Source organism: Crocodylus porosus, unplaced genomic scaffold (assembly GCF_001723895.1).
Source record: "Crocodylus porosus isolate Cpor-Errol unplaced genomic scaffold, CroPor_comp1, whole genome shotgun sequence".
Taxonomy (NCBI): Eukaryota; Metazoa; Chordata; order Crocodylia; family Crocodylidae; genus Crocodylus; species Crocodylus porosus.
Window position 1 is genome coordinate 2903511 of NW_017728919.1, and position 21131 is coordinate 2924641.

The 21131-nt window shown below is 43.7% G+C and overlaps 1 protein-coding gene across 1 annotated transcript; it reads right to left on the reverse strand.

The window, feature by feature from the left end:
• Positions 1-3254: 3254 nt before the first annotated feature.
• Positions 3255-5897, reverse strand: KLF2 (Kruppel like factor 2). The gene is made up of 3 exons (XM_019538399.1): positions 5783-5897; positions 4674-5592; positions 3255-4150 (listed from the first exon to the last, which is right to left on the reverse strand). Exons 1-3 carry the CDS (start codon positions 5855-5857, stop codon positions 3975-3977), a joined length of 1170 nt encoding a protein of 389 aa, XP_019393944.1. The 5' UTR covers positions 5858-5897; the 3' UTR covers positions 3255-3974.
• Between the last annotated feature and the right edge of the window lie 15234 nt (positions 5898-21131).

The following is a 21131-nucleotide window of genomic DNA, read 5'->3' on the forward strand; positions in this document are numbered from 1 at the left end:
GCCCCGTCAATCACCACAGACCAGGGAAAGGGGGGGCGCTGCGCCTGCCGGGGGTTGGTGCCCGCGGGGCACGGGCGAGCACCTCGCGGTGGAGGCCGAGACCGAAGTGCGAGGCCAGAGGCCGCTCGGGCCCGGGGTGCTGACAGCGGTGGGTGCTGCGCCGGGAGTGTCCCCTGCCGCCCAGGAGGGAGGCCCGGCCGCCCCGGCCAGCCTGACCCGGCTCGTTGCCGCCGGAGCAGGGCGTCGGAGGCGGCTCATTGCGAGTCCCCTTGAGGCGAGGCTTTTGAAGTCAGCAGAGGGCCCTTCGCCAGCCGGCGGCAAAGCGACCCTCGGCTGAGGAACGTGGAAGTGCGCAGTGACTGCTCCGCAGCAGAGCGGCCCTGTGCCGGAGTTGCCAGGGTTAAAAGCTGGCCTGCTCGGTCTCGTCTGGTCGGTCGTGGTGCACGGTTCGCCCATCGCTGTGGTATCTTCTAAGAGTGTGTGTGAACCTTGTTTACAACAGTCTTCGCATTTCCTTTTAGCCCGTTTGACTAATTTTTGTAGCATGTCAAAAACAAATGCAGGATGAATGCAGGTGCTAGAGCCGGGGAGGAGATGTGGGGAAGAAAAGCTACCCCCCATGACTGGATGCTACTACTAATCCCCGCCCCCAAATAGGAGTGGAGTTTCAGTTAGAAACTGTCCATTAGATGGAGGGGTTTCTTTACAGTCAAAGAGACGCGTCAGGTTAGGTGTGAGTCACGGATACATGACTGTGTCTTAGCATCTTCTTGAGAGTACAATAATCATGACGTGCACCAAGCATAAGGCAGTTATTTCTTGCACAAATCATCTGCTAGTCTTAAAAGGATACAGGAAGACGATCCTCAGTGCTGCCCTCTACTTCAGGACCGTTTAGAAACTGGACCTGCCATCTCCTATGCAGACCACACAGAAACCGTCACTGATGTTCATAATAGTTCAAATCATATTGGTCATAAGGCTGTTAGCGGCTGATTACTTGATTTCAGCTTTTCAGAAAACTGTGTGTACACAAGGACCTCTGGGCGTGCTGTGGTGTGGTGTTTCCTTAAAATAAAGTCTCTGAACATTGTGAACTCTTTTTCAATCAGTGAACAGTGCACGTAGATTTTTATTTTCATTTTGTTATAATCTTGTAAAGTTTCACAGTATAACTTACAGATGGCAGGTATCTTCCCCTCCAACCCCTTTGTGTCTGTAGAAAGGACCAAGTTCAGCTAAAGATCAGCATTTCATCTCGCCCTTCCCACACATGCCACAGAACAGAGTTCTCTAGAGGTTCTGTGCACAGTGTGGGGGCTGTATGTAACGTGGTCACTCAGATCCAAAATTCAGAGGACTATTATAGAGCGATGGCTCTAACTGCCATTTTTATCTGTCACCTACAGTGGTAGTCACGGCCAGGCTGCACAGAACATGGCCAGAAGGGCTAGAGATTCTCAGTCTCAGTCCAGCGCCTTTTTGAACAGTGCAAAACCATGTATAGGGGCATAGTTCTGTGCAGTAAGGTGTGGCTTCCAAGGTACAAATGAACCTTGTACAGGCGTTGCATACCCATATATCTTGTGGGGGGGGAAGGCGGGGCTTTATAAAGTGGTACTTTATAAAGACATACCAAAATGGCAGTTATCTTGAGGGTCATTAGGGTGAAGCATACTCCTGAGCACAAGTCTTGCAAGCATGGCAGAAGTAAGACCTGCATTGGTCCTTTATCTCGGGTGGGTTTTTAAGTAGGTGTAACGCAGGAACTGGTTGCAGTATTGCAACACAGGACTTTAAAAGAACATTTTAAAATGTTCAGGAGAAAGAAAGGCAATCTAGTTCAGTAGGGGAAGATGATTAAGCACTGAATGCTAAAATCATGCTCTGGAGGCTGTCAATGCCAGTGGACATTCTGAGATATGAAATGATAGTCTGTGGGGAAAGAGGAGGAAATACCTAGAACTATTGCAACAATGGGTGTAATAATTTTAGAACATCTTTAAGTCATCGTCACTTTCTGGAATTATTGTGCAATTGTTTCTGGCAAACGAACTCCTTTTTGTTTATAACGAAGAAATACTAAATCCCCTTTATATTTCACTTTGAAAGAGCTGTAAAAGTGAAATGTAGAACTCATTCTTCCGTGTCACTGATTAGCAGCTCAAAATACATCTGCTCCACATGAGCAACTGCAGCCTTTGATTTCACAGAATAGCTGTATTTGCAATTACTTTAAATATTTCCTTGTTGATTTAATTAAAGTGTGTTATTACTTGTAAAGTCAGAAAAAAACCTTCTAATTACTTATTATATATAAATCTTTGAGTGCAAAAATGGTTAAGAGTAGTTTCCTAAATCTGTATACTAATAAGTATTGTACTTTTACTCCAGTGGTGCCAGTACCCAATTACAGATGGATGTTGTAAAAGTTAAAGCTGCCCAGTATCACTTGAGAGTAACTGCATACATTAAAAAAAATGGCCCAGATTCTGTTCACTTACAGCTGTTTAGATTTAACGTGCAGCATTTTTGTTTCATGCTTTTTGCAAATATCCATTTTGTCTGAAATCAGTGCCAATATCTAAGCACAACCGAGTGAGTGATCTGGCTCCAGAACTGTGGTGGTGTTTAGTAACTCTTGTAATCTTTAATTGCTAAGTGAATCTTAGTTTTAGGAATGAGCTATGAAGAATTTTATCGTAATTGCGCGGGAGAATTCTGCAGAAAGGAAGGGGGAAAAACGGTGGTTAACATTTCACTACTGGTCTTGGGATTTTGCACTGAACTCTTAAGAGCAAGCAAGGGTAATTTATGTAGAAAGGATGCCTTAAAATAAGCCACTGTAATTACAAAAATGCAGCGTTTAAATTTATAGTAAAAACCCACATGCTCTTGGCAAAACTGAAACTGCATCTGGAGAACATTAAGGATGCTATTAAAATAGTCCAGCATAAACTAGAAATCAGACTGAAATTACAGTGTTGCTTACTTTTTGCCTAAACAACTACTTTTAGGAAGTGTATTTTGAATGTGAAATACTTCACTATTTTTTTAATGCAAGACAGATTCAGATGTAGCTTTTTATTAAGTTGTGCATCTAATTTTGTCTTTTTTATATAACAAAATCTTAGATGGAGATTTGTCAATGTTCTTTTATTCCTTTTAGTAATTTAAAATATTCCCAAGTGGCTGCAAATCCAGCTGTTGAGAAGGATTAAAATAGCTTATCAAGTGAGGACGCAACCACATGCATTAAACATTTAATTTTATTACAAAGTTGAAATGTTTTTGAACATTTTAAAATTACTACTTTTATAAAAACCGAAATAGGCAAAAAATACCCATTTGTCTTCTATGTACATAATACATTACAATATTTCTCCTTGTATAAAATTATTTACATTATATAAAAAAATAGTAAAATAGGTTATTTTCTTACAAGACATCAAGCCCTGTACTTCTAGTGTAGATCATGGCAGACAAGAATATTATTGCACCTGTGAAAGAAATAATCTGACAAGAGGAGTGTTTTTCTTAGCCATGCTCTCAACTGAGATCTAACAAACAGAGACAGTAACATTCGTTTAATTCCATCTAGGGTCAACTTCAGGCAGTTTCCATACAAACATTGTCCTAAAGCTTATGGATTGAGCAATTACAATCAGAGATACAGTATTTACAGCTTCATCTATACCATCTGTATGGAGTTTTGTTGAGTTCACCCGTCACAGTAGCCCTATAAATAAGCCATGTTCCCCTGCACGGGATGGACAGTCACACTGATAAAGTTCCTTTAAATCTCTTTAGGAGATGCCAGGCTAAACCTCCTTGAGTCGAGTTAAACTTTAGCATCCATTGCTAGAGCCTTGTTGCCTCCCTAAGTAGTACCAGCTACTGCTCCTTTTAATGATTCTGCACCTGAGCAGTTAAATAATGTCCATCCTCTGTTACGCAGTTCAGAGACCCTGTGGCTACATATGCCTTTTCATGTGCAGAGCCAGATGGTCTGACCTGGAGAAAGCCCTGTCGCAGAGGTGGCACTGGAAGGGACGGTGGCCTGTGTGCTTGCGGTAGTGACGGGTCAGCTCATCAGAGCGAGCAAACTTCCAGCCGCAGCCGTCCCAGTTACAGTGATAGGGCTTCTCACCTGTTGGGAGAAATCACACAGTGACTCAGCATTGTCCTCCCACATGCAGGCAGCTCTCCCACTCATCTTATCATTTTATATTTAGATTTGGATCATATTTAAAACTTCCTTTTACCAAGGCCATCACAACAGAACCCAAGTGGCTCCTAGGCTAAGTAAGCTGCACTACCAGGTCTCCCTTCCCTGGCTTAAGGAAACTTTCTGCCTGGACTGTAGCATTTGTGGGGGTGGGAGGACAGAGAGAGAGAGAGAGAGACTGGGAGGCAGTTACCACAGTAATAGCTATAGCTGGAAAGCTTTGGCAAAGATACAGACATCTCCCAGATGTTACAGGATTAGTATCTCAGACTATGACTTGATACCCATGCAGCTTACAGGCACTAGAAAGTTAGTCTTTCACTCGCCTCGGGGTCCTTCTTGCACATGCAGTGGGTTGTTTTGTTTTGAGGCAGTAGTTTACTAGCCCGTGTAGCTGGGAATTCCCCGGGCTCTCTCAAGTAACTGAGTATCAGGCTGCATTTACCTGTGTGCGTTCGGAGATGGGCCTTCAGGTGAGAACTCTTGGTGTAGGTTTTTCCACAGCCAGCATAGGTGCATGTGTGCGTGGCTGTCCGCTTCCTGGGCCAGGACCGGCGCCCTCTTTTTGGCTTGGAGTCCAACAGCTCCAGGGGAGAGGAAGGAGGGGTGAGCATACCTCTTGGGGCTGAGGGTTGCAAAGGCACTGTGTCCTCAAACAAGCCAAATTGGGAGGTGCTCTGGTACTGGAGGTGGCTGTGGTGAGGATGGAAGCCTGTGGTGGGGTGATAGGTTTGCTGGAATGACATTGAGGAATGGCAGATCCTTTGAGCTTGGCAGTCAGTTACCATGAGGTCAGTGGGGCTCAGGGGGGGTGTTTCTGCACCTGGGATTTGGGGCGAGCTGGCCATCCTTGCCTGCTCGTAGGCCATCATGCAGGTTGCGTTGCCTTCTTGCTTGATCTTTGGACAGGTCTGGGGTACAAGGCCCAGGATGGGCCCATAATTGTCCATGTCAGGTTCTGGCTTAATGTTCTCCACAAACTGGGGGCTCCCGAAGCTGGGTGCCATGAAAAACCGTCCATGGATGTTGTGGGGGGGGCAGAAGTTTGAGTCCATGTCTGACCTGATCATCTCTGGCATGAGGCTGGGGTTGTAAGGAGGCGGGCTGCCTTCCTCCAGGGAACTGTAGCATCCAGAAGGCGGGTTTGTCTGGTAGAAGTTACTGGGCTCTGTCTGTGCCAAGGGGTAGTCCCCAGTGGGCGAGTTCTGGCTGAAGTTGTCGTTGCCCATGGAGAGAATAAGTTCCAAAACATTGTTGAGATCTTCGTCCTCTTTGGGAGGGGACCGGCTGCCTGGCCCTTGCCGCATGTCCAGCACGGCGCAGCTGTTGGCAGGGGCCTTGCCGTCCAGGTCACACTTCCACCGCTGAGGGAGGGAGGAGAGAGCGTTAGTGCTCCGGGGACAGGATCCCAGGTTGCTCCATCTCTGTCGCGCGGCCCCGCCCCGGCCCGGCCCGGTCCCAGGTGCGTTTGAAGGAGTATTCACGGTACCGAAGTGCGACCCCGCCCCGCCCGGGCCCCCCCCAGCCGCCCCGCGGAGCCCGGCCGACACTCACTGCGTGGAAGGCTTTGTCCCGGCAGGGGCTGGCGAAGGTGGCGAAGGAGGGCAGGACGGTGTCGCTCAGCGCCATGGTCGCGGCTCGGCTGCGAGCGGCGCCGTGCCGGCCTCCCCCCTTATAACGCGGCCGCGGCCGCCGCCGAGCCAATTGCAGGAGCAGAGGAAACGCGTCCCGGACGGGGCGGCGCGGCGAGCCGGGCGCAGCCTAAATTTAGCCCCAGTATAAAAGGAGACGGCGGCGGCTGCTCCCGCGCGCGCGGGGCCCGCCCCCTCCCCGGGCTAGCGCGGAGCGCCCTCGGGGGTCCCGCTCCCGCCTCCGGCTCCCTCCGCGGCAGCCGGGCCCCGCGGGCGGAGCGTGGCCCCCCCGCCTTGGTGCGGCTTTCCCTGAGGACAGCCACGAGCTGGGATGCCCTGGCCCTCACTTGTTCCTGGCTGGCAGCAGCGTCCCCAAGATGCTGGGCCTCGGGGGTGTAAGCGGGCTCGGTCCTGGTCCTGAAGACCTGAGTCTTGCCAAGGGCGAGGGGAGGTGCAGGGTAGGAACCCCCAAGGCCGCCGGGGTCCCGTTCTACCAGGCGCCGGACAGTCGCGGCGGAGGCCCAAGCTGGGCGGCGAGCGCTCCTCGCGGGGCTGCCATGCCTGGGCTGCGCGGCTTCACCTTGCCCCTCATCTTGACCCAGAGATTGAATGCTCCCTTAGTGGGAGCTGCACTGAGCTCCTCAGACCTGCACACTGGGGAATCCTTTCTGTGTTGCCCCTGGTCCAAGAGCAGGGGTCTGTATGGGCAGCCCTTAACGGGAAAACAGTGACTTGCCACCGGACTGCAGCTGTCTGCGCCGGCTCCCCAGGTCGCTGCGTTGGCAGAAGGATGTTTGGGAGCAGCTCCCACTTGTAGGTATTCACAACTTGGTGGGAAGGGGCAAGGTGAATTAGTGTGAACAAACATTCTTCTCTGGTCCCTGATGAAGTGTCAGAGTCTGTACTCTGGGGACATTTCCCCAGAACTGCTGGTCCCTGGAAGCAGTCCTCTCAGGGTAATAGGTTACTGTTGTTAGTTACTGACTGTTTTAATAAGTACGCGTTACTAAAAATAAATGCAGTTTAATAATGCGCACACATTTTATTCTGCAAATCTGCAGGATAGACAGGAGGAGTATCCAGCTGTCTGGGAATGGAGTAGAATCGATGCACTGAACGCGTGGTAACAAAGTACACAAACATGTATGACTCACAGCAGTGTAATGTCACACTTGTGTAATCCGTTAATGTAAACTGTTTTCCACATAAAATGTACATAAATGTACAGAATATACATATATATGGTTCCATGAGTCAGCCAACAAAGTGTCCTCTGATGAATTCTGAATGAATGTGAGTGTTCCCATGATAACACACCCTGAGTGACTTTGGCAATTTATATTTTTGTGATTTCATCAACTGCTACAACAAAATATTTTGTTACTAGGGTATTCAACCGACAGTGAAAACCAAACTGTAAAGTTTTAGCCAGATGCTTTTCTCAAGTAAGTGCTCGAAGTGCATGTAAGTTTGCAGTACTGTGTCACTTCACTGTATCGTGTACTCTTCCCTTTATTAAAGGGAAAAAAGCGGGTTTGATAGGTGAAAGTCAGCTCTCTAACTTTAGTTTCTTTTTTGTAGAAAGAAGTGGATCTGATAAGCTAAAACATTGGCAGTTTATTAATCCTGTGAGGATGATTTTCTCTTGAGTCACTACATTAGTTCTGTATGACCCTGGTAACACTTTGCCCAGATGTTCTTCTTGCTCCGTCATTGTTATGTGGAAACAGTGGCACGGTTTCTTCTTTATAAATCTTTTTTTCAAATAAACATTTAAATGAAGGGTTTGGTTCTGGTCTCGCTTTACACCAGTGTAAATCGGTAGTAATGCTGCTGTAGTCAGCCAAGCTACACTGCCTGGTATGTGAAAGTAGTTTGTGTGAGGTTAGAATAGAAAGGAGCTGGAGCGGGTTCTTTAATCTTCTCTAAATAGAGTGCCAGTGGGTGATGCGTGGGTGTCCTTTTCAGAGAACAGGTCACAAGATGCAGATTTTCAAAGGCTGCAGGTTATATTGATTTTCTAGGACTGGTGCTGACCTGTTTCTTGACATCAAAGATAAATATTTGATCATTCTTTAAGTAGACTGTAATTAAGACTGAATTTGAATTCATGAACCAAAGCTACAAATGTGGAAAGAGAACTCAGCGGTACTGAATGTTGTAGCTGGGTTCATAGGTGATGGTTTCCAAGCTAGCAGCTCTCAGCAGAGCATTCTGAGTTGTCAGAACTTAAACAAGAAAGCTCCTTTCTCAGAGAAGAGAGGGTGTAGCAATCCTGTAGAATGATACAGTTGCCAGTTAAATAAGCACAGAGTCATTACCATTACATACCATTTCTTGTTTAGTGTAAAACAACAGCACTGGCAACATAGCTTGTCTGTTCCTGTGTTTTATAAAAGGGACAGATGTATTGCAGGTTTCTTCAACTGTATATCAAATGACTGTGATAACATTGACTTACACCCCTACTTTAAGAAAACAGTTTGAAACTGTGCGTATTGAATAAGTACTTGTGGAAGATGCTAGACTGGCTGTGCTGAGACTCAAGCCCTCTGTCCCGGGTACTTCTGAGCTTTCTTCCCAAAGTGCCATAGACAGGAGTCTCTAATCTTTGGTCTAGATTTATTTGCAGTGTTTTCAGTTTATGTAAATAGAGTAACATCAGATACTGCTTTTACCCTTCCTTGTCAATTGACTCTGTGAAAAGGCCAACACAGAAGACTTTTTTATTTTATGCACTTACTGGCCAATGTACGAGTATCAGTAGATTGAGAAGTTGCTGCAGTCCTACAGGTGAAAACTGTTCAGGTGCTGTCTTAACAAGAGTGGCACCAGTAGGTTATTAGATGGCTGGTTAATGAATTTTGCAATGAATAAAAAACCCCATGCAGGCACTTTTGCTTTAATTTATACATGAATAGATATCAAGTACAGTAGTCCAGGCTTCTGTATAATGCTGTGTTGCTCACCCTTATATTATTTCCTGCTTCAGGTCCAAAGCCCATGGTTGAACTAGACTGAGTGTATCTTTTGGAATGTCATCCAGTCTTGATTTAAAGATTTCCAGTGGTGGAGAATTCCCCACAACTCAAGTTAAATTGTTCTATTGTTTAGTTGCCTTTACTTTTAAAGTTTGGCACCTTATTCTAGCCTGAATATGTCTGCAGAGCTGTCCAACTGACAGCCTGTGGGCTGCATCCAGCCTTGGCAGGGAGAGGTTAAATTAGCGTGGCCACCGCTCTCCTCATTGTTCCTGCTGCTGCAGTGGCTGGCCAGCCAGGGTTGTTGAGGCAGGGCACAGGGAGCTTGCATGGCAGACACCTGTGTGTCATGTGGCCCCCAAAGCATGTGGCTCGCATGGTGCAGAGCCTGGGGCACATACAGCCCCCAGCCACTCTGCTGTTGGCTAGAGGACAAGTGTATGACAGAGATACTGTTAACTGTACATAAGGTAAGGAGTTATCCAGAAATATGTGTGAAAACCGTGAGCTGACATTCATATAGCTTTGAGTGTGAGAAACATAGACATTGAATCTTTTAGAATGGAAGTATGCATGGGGGGGATTTAGATTGCTACATAGCCATCACTGGGAATGTGGTTAAAACGGAGGATGTTTTTCACCAATATGAAGAAGGCTTCTAGCTTACATCTTTAGCTAGTAGAAGTATGTTTATTGACCATTTATATATTAAGGTGGGGAAAAGCATGTTTGGGGTGTTGAGTACACATTAAGTTTCCATTTATAAAATACCTTCTTTGTACTGCACCTGTATTATTTATTAGTCATATGTCCTGTGTATCTGGAGTTAAGTAATGGGAAATGTTGGAGCACGAATTTCATCAAGTGTGACACTGTTAAATGGCATAGCCTGCCACTAGGAATGACTTTTTCTATCTGAATACATGGAAGTATGAATCAGAGCCTGGTGAATTAGCCAGTGAGAGGAAGATGGGTATCTTTACATGACAGATTATACTCTGCATATAGAGTAGCTGATCTCATTTGTCTTCCTGTACCCTGAAGTTTTGTTTAGATGCTAATCGCTGAAGCATCCAAAACTGTATAGGTTCCTTTTTTAATGTGATCATTTGTCATATTACAATTTAGATTTTGAAACTGCAGTGGCACATTTAGGGTCAGCTGTTGTTTTTCAGACCACTGGTTTCCATTTTTGTGCATCTCATTGTAAGGCACTTAGATTTTTCAGTTGCTGATTAAGTGCAGAAAAATAGCCTGTAGAAAATATTATTAAGTCACGAACGAGAATCATTAACTCCTTTATTTATACATCTCTGAAAATATACGTACCATTCATGGGTATAGCATCCACTTCTCTTGAACTCTAGAAGAGCCAATTTCAGTACAATCCTAATATCGTATGGACCCAAAGTGTGGATTTATGATCCTATAGTACAGCTTTTCTCAACATGACCCAGAAGTGGGTCACAAGAATATAGGAAGGGGTTGCAAACAAACTTTACAAATGGATCAACAAACTTTACAAATGGACTCTCCTTTAAAGGAGGAAAAATGTGGGAAAGCGTGGCTTTTCCCTTGCAGGCTGGCAGAGTTCCAGCCTGCAAGGGGCTGCTTGGGGCTCCCCGTGTCCCACATACTGGGGGGGCTAGGGCAGAGAGTCAGGAGTGAGGAGCACTGGGCAGGGACTGGCCATCGACGTTTACAAATGAGTCTTGGTACAAAAATGGTTGAGAACCACTATTCTAGTAGATACAGCATATATAGGAACTGCAGTAGATAAATACCAGTTCTCCTAGACCAGGGGTTCCCAGACTGTGATACGCTTACCCCTGAAGATATGCAAGACATTTCTGAGGGTACATGGAATAAACTGTATAATGGCGGAATTAATTTTTGTTATAATAATAATAACTGGCATTTTAGGGGTTAAAATATAAAAACGTGCTGGTGGGGGTATGCAGGCAGCTGGTAAATCTGGAAGGGAGTACGCAATAAGAAACATTTTGGGAACCTAGACCTAGACAATTCTGTTGAAATCCTGATATGTTACTGCCATCTTAAGGAATGGGTTTTAGATGTGCAGTCTGATGCAGTGCAACTTTTAAAATTAGTTTTGTAACTTTTTCATTAAGCACAAAGATGGATGTTGGAAAATCCTTTCAATAATAAAAATACAAATTTGCAAGGAATGATTTTGCCACCTATGCTGTCATATAGGCAGCGAAGGAGTCCTGAACGGAGTTTGCTCTGGAAGTGGCAGCAAGCTCATGTATGGGACATGGTGTTTTTATTTGCCAAGTGTCCAACATGAAGTATCTTACATTGTAAGTTTAATGAAAAAAGGAATTCAGAAGAGACAAAGAAGTTGTGATTATGCCTAAAATAGATGTAGTGAGAAAAAGGAAGACAGGGTGCTGTCTGATAATGGACCATGCTTTCTTTATATAACACAACATTGATTTTGGGTACAGGAATAGTTGACTAGCCACAGTTAGTATTTTCCCCTGTTATGTACTTGAAAGCAAACAAGGAGTCAAAAGACGATGCAAGAGATGCAGTGTGAGGTCCAGTAGCCTGGCAGTACAGGACATATATTCTCTTTCTGCACCCACTGGGGATTTGAACAATCCTGATTGTTTTTCTCTTTGTGATCATAGAAAAAGATTAGGGGCACTTTCCCGCCTGTTCTGAAAGGTATATATGTTCTAGGCATAGTTTTATTCTACCCTGACAAAGAAGTTTCTTGAAATGAAACTTAAGCTATTGCTTTCTGAAAACATAAAATATAAAATGTCCGATACTCTAAATTCTTGGGCTTTAGTCCTCCATAAAATGGTTTTCTGTTTCCTTTCTTAAAAAAAACACCTGCTCTCTGTAGATAGCAAAGTGTCTCCCTCGCATGAAATCAGCACGAAGCAGCCAGCCAAGAGGCAGCAGTGTGTATGAGTGAGAGGGGATCCTCTGCAGCCTTTATATACCAGAGTTATTTTTAACCACAGCCTCCATGCTTATTACAGTGTTTCCTCTCTCAGACGCTCAGGAAGCCCACTTGGCTCTGCTTCCTGCTGACATGCGGCCCTGGCTCTCAAACTCTCTGAGAACAACAGGCCTGAGACTGCTCGGCTCCATTAAAAAAACTGGCAGCTTTTCAAGCCCTGACAGAAAACCTTTCAAAGCTCTGGATTCCCTCCAGTTAACAGATGAGGCTCCTTGATCAGTGACAAACTTGACTGAAACAGTGCAAAATGCTCTTAAGTAAATAGCCCTTTTTTCTGAGTTTTAAGTTCTTAATAGTTGAAAACACAATTTATGTTTTGGGGGTTTTCTCTGGAAAAGTATTTTATATTTTCCAAATATGGGTTCCAGGGATGTCTCCTCTTCCTTTCAATCTTCCCGTGCCATTCTTCTCAGAATTCACCAGCAGCGTTTCCTCTTGCACAACAGTAAAACTGCTGGTCAGTATGAACTCTCGAAGGGAAGGGTATGGGTTTAGTTCTGTGTTTGCATAGCACAGTGCGTAACATTTTGTCTCTGGGCACCACCATATTATAACTAATAATAATAACAATAATAATAATGGGCTTAAGGATTTTGCTCCGACTGACAGCATGCAAGATGAGTTGGCTGCCTTTCGTGGCTTCCTCTGCCCATTCATTATACCTACGCAACACACAGCAGTCATTCTTCTTTCTCACTGTTGACATATTTACTCACATTAAAAAAAAAAAAAAAGAAGAAGGCCATACAGCCTTCTCAGCTTTCATCTCTCTAGCAGAGAGATTGATGAAAAGAGAGTGAGTCTGAATTACAGCTACATTGTAGCTTCTCTAAACTTGTTGTCCTGCCCATTCTCTGGGTCTTTTGTCTCCAGTAGTGAATGTTTTTCTTGTGCCAGATTTGTGGAACTGTCTTCTGTTTTCTTCCTTCTACCTCTCATCCTTTTCCAGTCCTGTCTTTGAGCATTAGATGATGGCATGTAAAGGAGGAAGTAGCTGGGACTGGCGTGCAAGAGCAGAAGCATTCCTGCCATGTGGACTGAAGTAATTAGCGCTCCTTTACCCTTTTCTTTGAACTTGGTAACTGCATTTGAAGTAATCAGTTTGCCTACTTTTGAGATCAGCCCTGTCATGACATACTCAACACACTAGTTATTTTTGCTTATATTAATAATGACAATCAACTAGTTTATGTTAGAGCTGACAGCAGACTTTAAAAACTCAGCTAAGGGTATGTAGATACTGAAGGCAAGACTCCTTTAGAACATTTAAACTCAAGTGAGGCAACCTTCCTTCAAGCACAACTGAAACATGTAGCTTGTAGCTTCTAAAATAACTTGCATCATTACCATCTCCAAAAACAACCCTTGGACTATGTGGCCTTGCGGTTATGGCTATGGGGTTGTGGTGATATAGTAAGAGATTCAGATCCAGTTATAGGGAGATAAAAAGCTTCAAAGAAAGTGAAACTGTTTTTGTCTTGATTATATAGAAATAATAAGGCTTCATTGTACTTAAACCTGCAAAACAAAATTTGTAGCTACAAATTAAAATGTGGAGTGATAAAGGGAAGGATCCTGTCACGCCAGGCAGTCAGTACACACTAGTTTAAAAAAAAATCAAGTCAGTGCAAGGCACAGCGCATTCTATTAATATGTCAACTACCTTGGGACTTGTTACGTGATTGTACGTTATGTAACTCTTCGAAAAAAAGAAAAATGTGGCTTACACAGACAGCCTAGTCCTCCTTGCAAGTCTGACAAACTCCAGGGGATGCTGGACATCAGCTCTGCTTCAACACTCTTAAATGTGCCTCACTGCATATTGACTGGAGAAAAAGAAACTCCATCTCAGCCGCCACTGTCGAGACCCAGGATGAGACCATGAGGCACCTGAAGGAGAGTGAGAGCTACCTCTACCTGCATATGTCCACTGGCTCCTGAGTGAGACATGCTGGAGGAGCATCCTTGGGATCATGGGAGCATGGTACCCAAGCAACAAGAGCTTCCTGAGAGCGTCCAGGCTGACAAGGCACGTCCTGGTACCTGACACCCTCAAGTGGTTTATATTCCAACCTTTCTACAATACGAATGAAGACACTTTAGTCTGTGTTACTGGCAGACAATGAATGTGCAACTCATTGATACCAGTTTTTCACAGGCGATTTTCACGTATGAACCACAGATTAAGGAAAGCACGGTCAATATTCCTGTTCCTACAGTACAACCCAAGAAGCCCTTAACTTTACCTCACACATTCATCTTTGACGTTTTCTACTGGCTACAGCTTCCTTCTCAGTGTTCTGGCCATCTTGGGTGCACAGTTCTCCCCTCGCATTCTCCAAGGAACTTAGACAGATAACTGGAGGCTGGGATTCTGTTAGGCAAGCTAGGTGCCTAACTTTTTTTTGTGGATCTTGTACCCAGTACACACCAGGTCAGGTTCAAGAAGTTTAACAGTTAATTTACTCACACTATGTCAACTGCCAATCATGCATATTGTTTCTTTTCTTAATTTTAAGGGTTATGTAAGAGATTTAAGTGTTATTGAGAAAATGTTAAAATTAGAATTGTGACATGGTAGGGTTGGAAGACAATACACATTGTACCTACGTAAGTTGCTATATATTAACATATTCTAAATCATGCAGTTAGTCATGCAGCTCACATTCATTTGGTGTAAAATAATTGGGAAATTTCCACAAGATGTGATGAAAAAAGAGGGACATGACCCCAGACATGGTGACAGCATCAGTGTAGAATTGCAAGTTTGTAAGCTGTTCTTAGACAATGACTTGAGCATGCACTATATGACTGCTGGGGTAGTTAGCAGTCTTTCGAAAGAAGCTATAGTATAAAGAAGGGTCCACTTCAGTCCATCTCTGCACTGTCACTGCAGTAGAGAGGTAGAAAGGTTGGAATATAAAAGTAAAATCATATTCTCCCCTTTTTCTGTGTCAGTATCTGTTTCTCATGGCTAGAGGAAATGTAATCTAATACACAATGGGTGCATCTACATTAGACTTTTACCACAGTTGCCTAATTAACTGTGCAGTAAACATCTCAGTGTCTACATGCACGCTGCTATTAGGGTGCACAAAACTAATAAACTCCGCAGCAGGGCAGTACTTGTAAATACAAGTACTACTCTGGAGCCTTTCGTGCACAGCAGGGCATGTATAGATGCTGACCCAGCTGGCTGGGGCATGAGGCTCCTCTGGTGTGGGGGCTGCCTGCTGGCTAGCCTTGCACTGAGGCACCCTTATGTCCCAGCCATCCCCTCCACAGCACAGTGAGCCCAGCTGGAGCAGCTCTGGGGTGGCAGACTGACCCCCCTGCCAGCTGGGACTGCTGTGAACTAGCTCAATGTGCTGCAGTCCTGGCACCCATGCAGACATGTGCCCGGAAGCAATAAGCTCTGGAGTTTATAGCTGCAAGTTAATAGGCACATGTAGACAAGCCCAGTGTGAAGTCTGTGCAGTTGCCTTGGTGTAACTCGGGACATCATTTGTCTGCAGAATCTTTTTTGTGCGTGTGTGTGGTAAAAAAATCAACACGAGGTAATGATGATTATACAAGTAATTGGACAATTAAAAAAAAAAGTAAATGTGCTGTGACCATTCAACAGCCTTGTAAGCACTAGTGCTGCATTTGGATGTTGTCTATGTACTTGGGTAAACTGATTGTGGCTGTGGAATGTAAAACAGCAGCAATCACTTGCTTTTTAGCTGTTCGTATTATGAGACCACCTATAAACCCTAGCTAAGAGTGGACTCCTTCCTTTTCAGACTGTACAGAAACTTGTAAACGCAGTCTTTGTGAGACAGCATAATACCCTGGTTTGTGGCATCTTTGTTGTGCACATAGGAATGTAAAAGCGTTCCCCTCCTCACCCCCCATCCCTCTATTGTTAGTCCCTCGCTTGGGCGCTCTGTATTTCCATATCAGCTTTGTCATCTTTTTTCTGGATTCCCAATCCAAAACATCTATTAACGGTTCTTTTTTCCAAACAGTGACTAATTTAGCAGACTCACCTTATGGATAAACACTGGTAGCATTTATACCTAAGTATGAACCAGTGTTTTCATTGTAGAAATCCAGCAAACATCAAAGAATGTGCCCATATTTCTACAGATATAAGTTAGCCAAATAAAATCAAATAATACTCTTGGCATAAGGACTCAGCCCTCATTACCAAAGTTATCAAAATCTATGAATAGTATTTTTTTTTAACACAGATGCTAATGTATCTCTTAGTGAGCAGCTTTAGCGATCTGTACCACAGTAACATTTTAATTAAAAAGTCATACAATAACAGGCTCAAAATGTAAACTTCAAAACATTTAAAGCCCAAATTACCCTGGGTTAAGAACTGGCATTGAGTGTGTAATTTTTAACATTCCAGACTCCTTTCATTATAGTTCAGGAGGCCACAGAAATACGCCATTATGAGCCAGAAATAGTTCTTCCTTTTATTTGGAAAGAGAATTACAGAGGGAGTGATTGGGAACTGAAGTTTAGGTCCTAAAGCAGGAGCTGGCTACAATATTTTTATATACAACTGCAACCACAAGCTTGCACTCAGTCATACGTGCCGGACTAAATGGTGCCAGCTGTATAAATACGCAGCACTAAGTTAAAACACAGGATCTTTTTTATTTCAGCTTTGAAGGTTTATTGTGCTAGTTCTATTTGCAATAGCACTTAGAATCTATATGCCTTTAAAAATAGCGAAGGAAAAAAACAACAATTCCTAGCAACTGTAAACCTACAAATACAGAATCCACTCCTGAACTGTGTCAGAAGGAAATAGAAGCTGGACATGTTCTATCCACTGTTAGTGGACACAACGTTTGGCCTTCTCTACAATACGTTACTGTAATAGCGCAAAGCAATTGCCTTTTTGTTTTTATTTGTTTTGTTACTTAGTCTTGAAATGTGGCATAACGTGCACTTGAAGTATTTTATGAAAACCAAGTGATATGGCAATTTGGTATTGTTTGGAGCCAAATTTTGCTCTGAAATACATCTGTGGCACCCTATTAAAATCTGGGGAGGGGTTTTGCTTGAGTAAGGAATATAGTATCATCCCTTTACTTGGAAATTACTTGGGAGAGCTTCAGCTGCACAGTTCCATATAGGTGTGGCGCATTATGCTTTATTACGATATGCCATTGAATTAAAAGGGGTTTGATCCTTGTTCCAGTGATGATGAAGCTCAGGTTTTTCCTATACTCTGTTAGACTTTAGAAGAACAGTGTCTCTCACTGTTGTTAAGGCAGTAGGTAGGGCAGACGGACTAATAGGAATACTGAGTGGTAGTTAGCCATGTTAGCCTGAAGTCGAAAAGAAGGCAGAGTAGGGTACCCCACCTTTAAGACTAAGTTCTTTAGAAAGCTTTTGTAGGCTACAGGCTACTTCATTGGATGCTGTGAACAGTCCATTCATAGCATCTGAGGAAAGAGGTTGTAGCTTATGAAAAATACCTTCCTGAATGAGGTAGTTTTAAAGGTGCCACCCTGCCCTGCCTTTTCCATTATTAATATTGCTGTTAATAAATGTAATTAACCAGAAAACAGTGCAGAGGACAACATCTTTATTATTTTATTTGTGACAAAGGGAATGGCACTCAGCTTTGCTGAGCATAAAAAAGCACAAACCTCAGTGAAGAGACATGGAAGAGAAAGAGCATCATCTGTGGAGGTGGAGTGCTTAGGATGGCTCCACTCAGGAAAGACAAAAGTATGATGGGTATTTAATTTGCCTTCTGTTTTTTTTCCCCCTCAGGTTGTTATCATGGGAGTTCTAATGTTGCTTTGCACTTTATTCAGCTTGAATACACATGTTCACTGTGGAATTGAATCTTGGCTTCTGACATCCCTACCCAGGGACAGAACACCTTTTGCATTTTCAGTTGTTGTGACTATTTCCAGGTTGAGAATTAAACCAATGTGGAAATGTATGGATTCAAGCTATTTCTGGTAACTGTGTAACTGGAAAAGCTGTCCTGATTTTAACATATTTTTGGCAACTGAAAATAAATAAGTAATTTTAGAAACTCCGTGGAAAGTTATGCCTCCTTCAGGAGTGTAGAGTGCCAAATAACTCTCCTGGTAGATGGATGAAGAGCTTGTTATTCAGTTTCAAGCAGCAATGTTTTTTATGTAAAAGATCAAAACCAAGGAGAGACAATCTAAAATGTAAAGTACTTGCATAGATAGTCTGTAAAAGGAAACCTGTAAACATATGAAGTGGTATATCACAGAAGACAGATGAAACATGGGGTGTAGATGACTGAGAAACATCCTGATTGTTCTTGGACAAGGAGCAAGTTGAGGTAGAGCTGCTGTTGCTCTGGACTGTTACAATCTCCACGCACAGTCACATTTTTCAGTGCCAGAGGTGTGATGTCCTATCCTATTTCAGTAATGACCAACATGCTATTGAGCAGTGCAGATACCATCAGGGCATAGTCCCAGATGCATGGTAATCAGACCTGTGAAAAACAGGACAGAGGAGATTTTTATAGATGAACTGGGAAAGGGGAGGGAGGCACCATGGCTCAGGGAGAGATGGAGTTTAGAGAGAAACAGTAATACTGCAGTTACTTTTCCTTTCAGACAATCTTTAGTGAACAACGTACGAGTTGCAACAGCATCACTTTTGTCTGCCTAATGTCGTAAAAATGGATGCTCTGTTCACGTCCTGACACACCAGTGTTTCCAGTGCTGTTCATGCTCATTTAACCCTTGTCTGAAAGCCTGAAACTACATGCCCTTGTAATTTGTCACTGATTAACTATTCAATCTTTAATCGGTATAGTAACATACCAGTATATTGCGTTTACCTTGGAAATGCCCTGCATATAATGTATTGTTATTAGCTTCAGTAGATTCACAGTAAATCAGTCAAGCTCAAGGGCCTATGGGCAGTCACACACTCTGTAGCAAGGGATGTGATTGGTTTTTGAAACTGAAGTCCCCTGTGGGGGAAAATATGTAGGGGGTGTATTTATTTTGTTTTTTCTGTGCCCCTACTGATCTTTTCCTAGCCCTTTGGCCTATAAATTTATGGAGAGAAATAGTCTTTTTATACTGGGTAGATTTGCACAAGAAGAGATGTGGTTGCAGTGCTTCCTACACATTTCTTCAGCAATTCGTCCCTGAGAACACAGTCCCAAGCTGCCCAATTCTTCCTGAGACCCTCAGAATAGGTTCATGCATGCATTTTCCCCACAGCTTTTTCGGAATAGCTAGTGGTGTCTCCCTAGACTTTTATATGGTCTCAATCATTGTTTAATGTATGAAGCAAACAGAGACAGCTGACTTGTACATTGCTGATGGCCCCAGTGTAGGAGGTAGAAATACATCTTGACAGTTCTTTTTTATTTCATGGGTCCACCAGGAATCCCTTTTTTTTTTTTTTCTGTTTTTTTGCACCGGTCCTGGAAGCACTGCAATACCAGGTCAATGCATGGAGTGGATGGAGCACGCTCCGGTTCCACCACCCAATACCAAAAAGAATCTGCTCAATATAGACCTCCTATGAATCCCACTGGGCCAGCCACAGAAGGCCTTACTGGCCATACACACATTTTGTGTGATTGTAGCTCCGCTCGTTTCAGCAGGACAACTGCACATTTACACTGACGTAGGAGAAGCACATAAGGGCCATGAGGGCAAGAAGGGAATTCTCGATAGCAAATATACTCCTACTAATAAACTCAAGCTGTATAATAAAAGCCACAACACAAGTGCCAGTTCCCCTGTAGTTAGCCACTTCATGGGCATTTGTTGTGCATCTTTTTCAGCCAATTCTTAGTTAACATTTGTAATGAAAATCCCCTGTTTGTGTTTGTGTTAAAGGTTGACTGGATGCTTTGAGGTGTGGGTATGTGGTGCTTCCAAAGTTTCTACATTCTGTGATTCCATAAAATAGCTTTGTGGAAAGGATAAATAAAATAGTCCTAATGATCCGGGTTCCTGATTGATACTTTTACAATTTTAACATAAAATGCTTATATATTGGCCCCTCCATTTCTCAGTGTGCAGAGGTAATGTTGCATTCTGATGGTAAAGACCAAATATCATCTCACTAGTAGGATGATAGTAAAAACATTGAATTAGAACATCTGTTGCAGACATTAAACTTTTTTAAAATAGCGCTGAAATAGAAAATGATTTATTTGAGATTAAATCAAAAGGAGTTGGCCAGTGTATCACCTGTAGCTTGCTGGAGCAGACTGGGCTGGTCTCTTAATTCCAGGGATGGCACAGTCGAGATGGGGACCAGCATCTGCCTACAGTGTGGCTCTCTGGAAATAAGGGCTTTCACACATGCTCGATACATAAGATAATGATGTTCCTAAGAGTGTGCCTCAGGGTGGAGAGAGAGAGAGTGTGTGTGCACACATCTACACATTCATTAATGCACTGTAATCAGCGCTACTGAGCAGTAGTGCTGACGCATATTTTTGTGGCGCTAATATGCAGTAGACTAATTCTACTGTGCATTAGCATGGTTTTTGCCTGCGGCACTAATGCGCAGTAGAATTAGTCTATTGTGCATTTAGCGTCTCATGTAGATATGGCCTGTGTGGGGGAGAGAGAGAGAACAACAGACAGCTTGCTTGCACTGAAAAAAAAAAAGAGGAAGTGTTTTTTTTTTTTCAGGTAATTAAGTCATACAAGTTTGGACTCAGGTGGCACGAGGTCTGGAAATGCTTAAGATCTTTCTCACACACACGTGCATGCAGACAGATACAAAACACCTTAATTCCAGAAGAAAGTTGGAGAACCATGAAGTCCTGTTGCTCCACCACTGGGGGGTAAATGTTCTTCCCTGTCAGTGGCTCCAAGCACCAGGCCCAGGTCTGGATTCAGACCACTGAAGGTGTTCATCCAGGTCTATGACAGGAGGGGAGGTCTAATAGGTGGCCATTCGGCTTCTGCAAGTTAGAATCATGTCATCTGCCCTTACCTTGTCCCTATAACTGTATTGACCTGAAGCCAAGACAACTCTGATTTTGAAAAACTATCCCCCGCCCCCTCAATACTTAGATGCTATACTTGGAAAAATTATAAATGTGTTATAAGGTTCCATGTATAAAAACTAATTATTGGAAAGAAGGGGCAACTTAAATGTGGTTTCCCTTCCCCCCTCCCTTACAATGGGTAAACACATGGGGGGGGTGCAGACATCTCCTTGCCCCACACCATGACTTAATCTCCCCCTGCCCCCCCTTACATCACTTGTCCCATTTGCCACCCCCCCACACACACACCTGTGGTGCCTGC

Bases quoted from the DNA above. Each gene is read 5' to 3' on its own strand.
- KLF2 (XM_019538399.1), bottom strand. From the start codon at position 5,857: ATGGCGCTGAGCGACACCGTCCTGCCCTCCTTCGCCACCTTCGCCAGC. The intron at 5,593-5,782 runs GTGAGTGTCGGC...TCCCTCCCTCAG, and splicing joins GGGACAAAGCCTTCCACGCA to CGGTGGAAGTGTGACCTGGA. The intron at 4,151-4,673 runs GTAAATGCAGCC...TTCTCCCAACAG, and splicing joins CCATCTCCGAACGCACACAG to GTGAGAAGCCCTATCACTGT.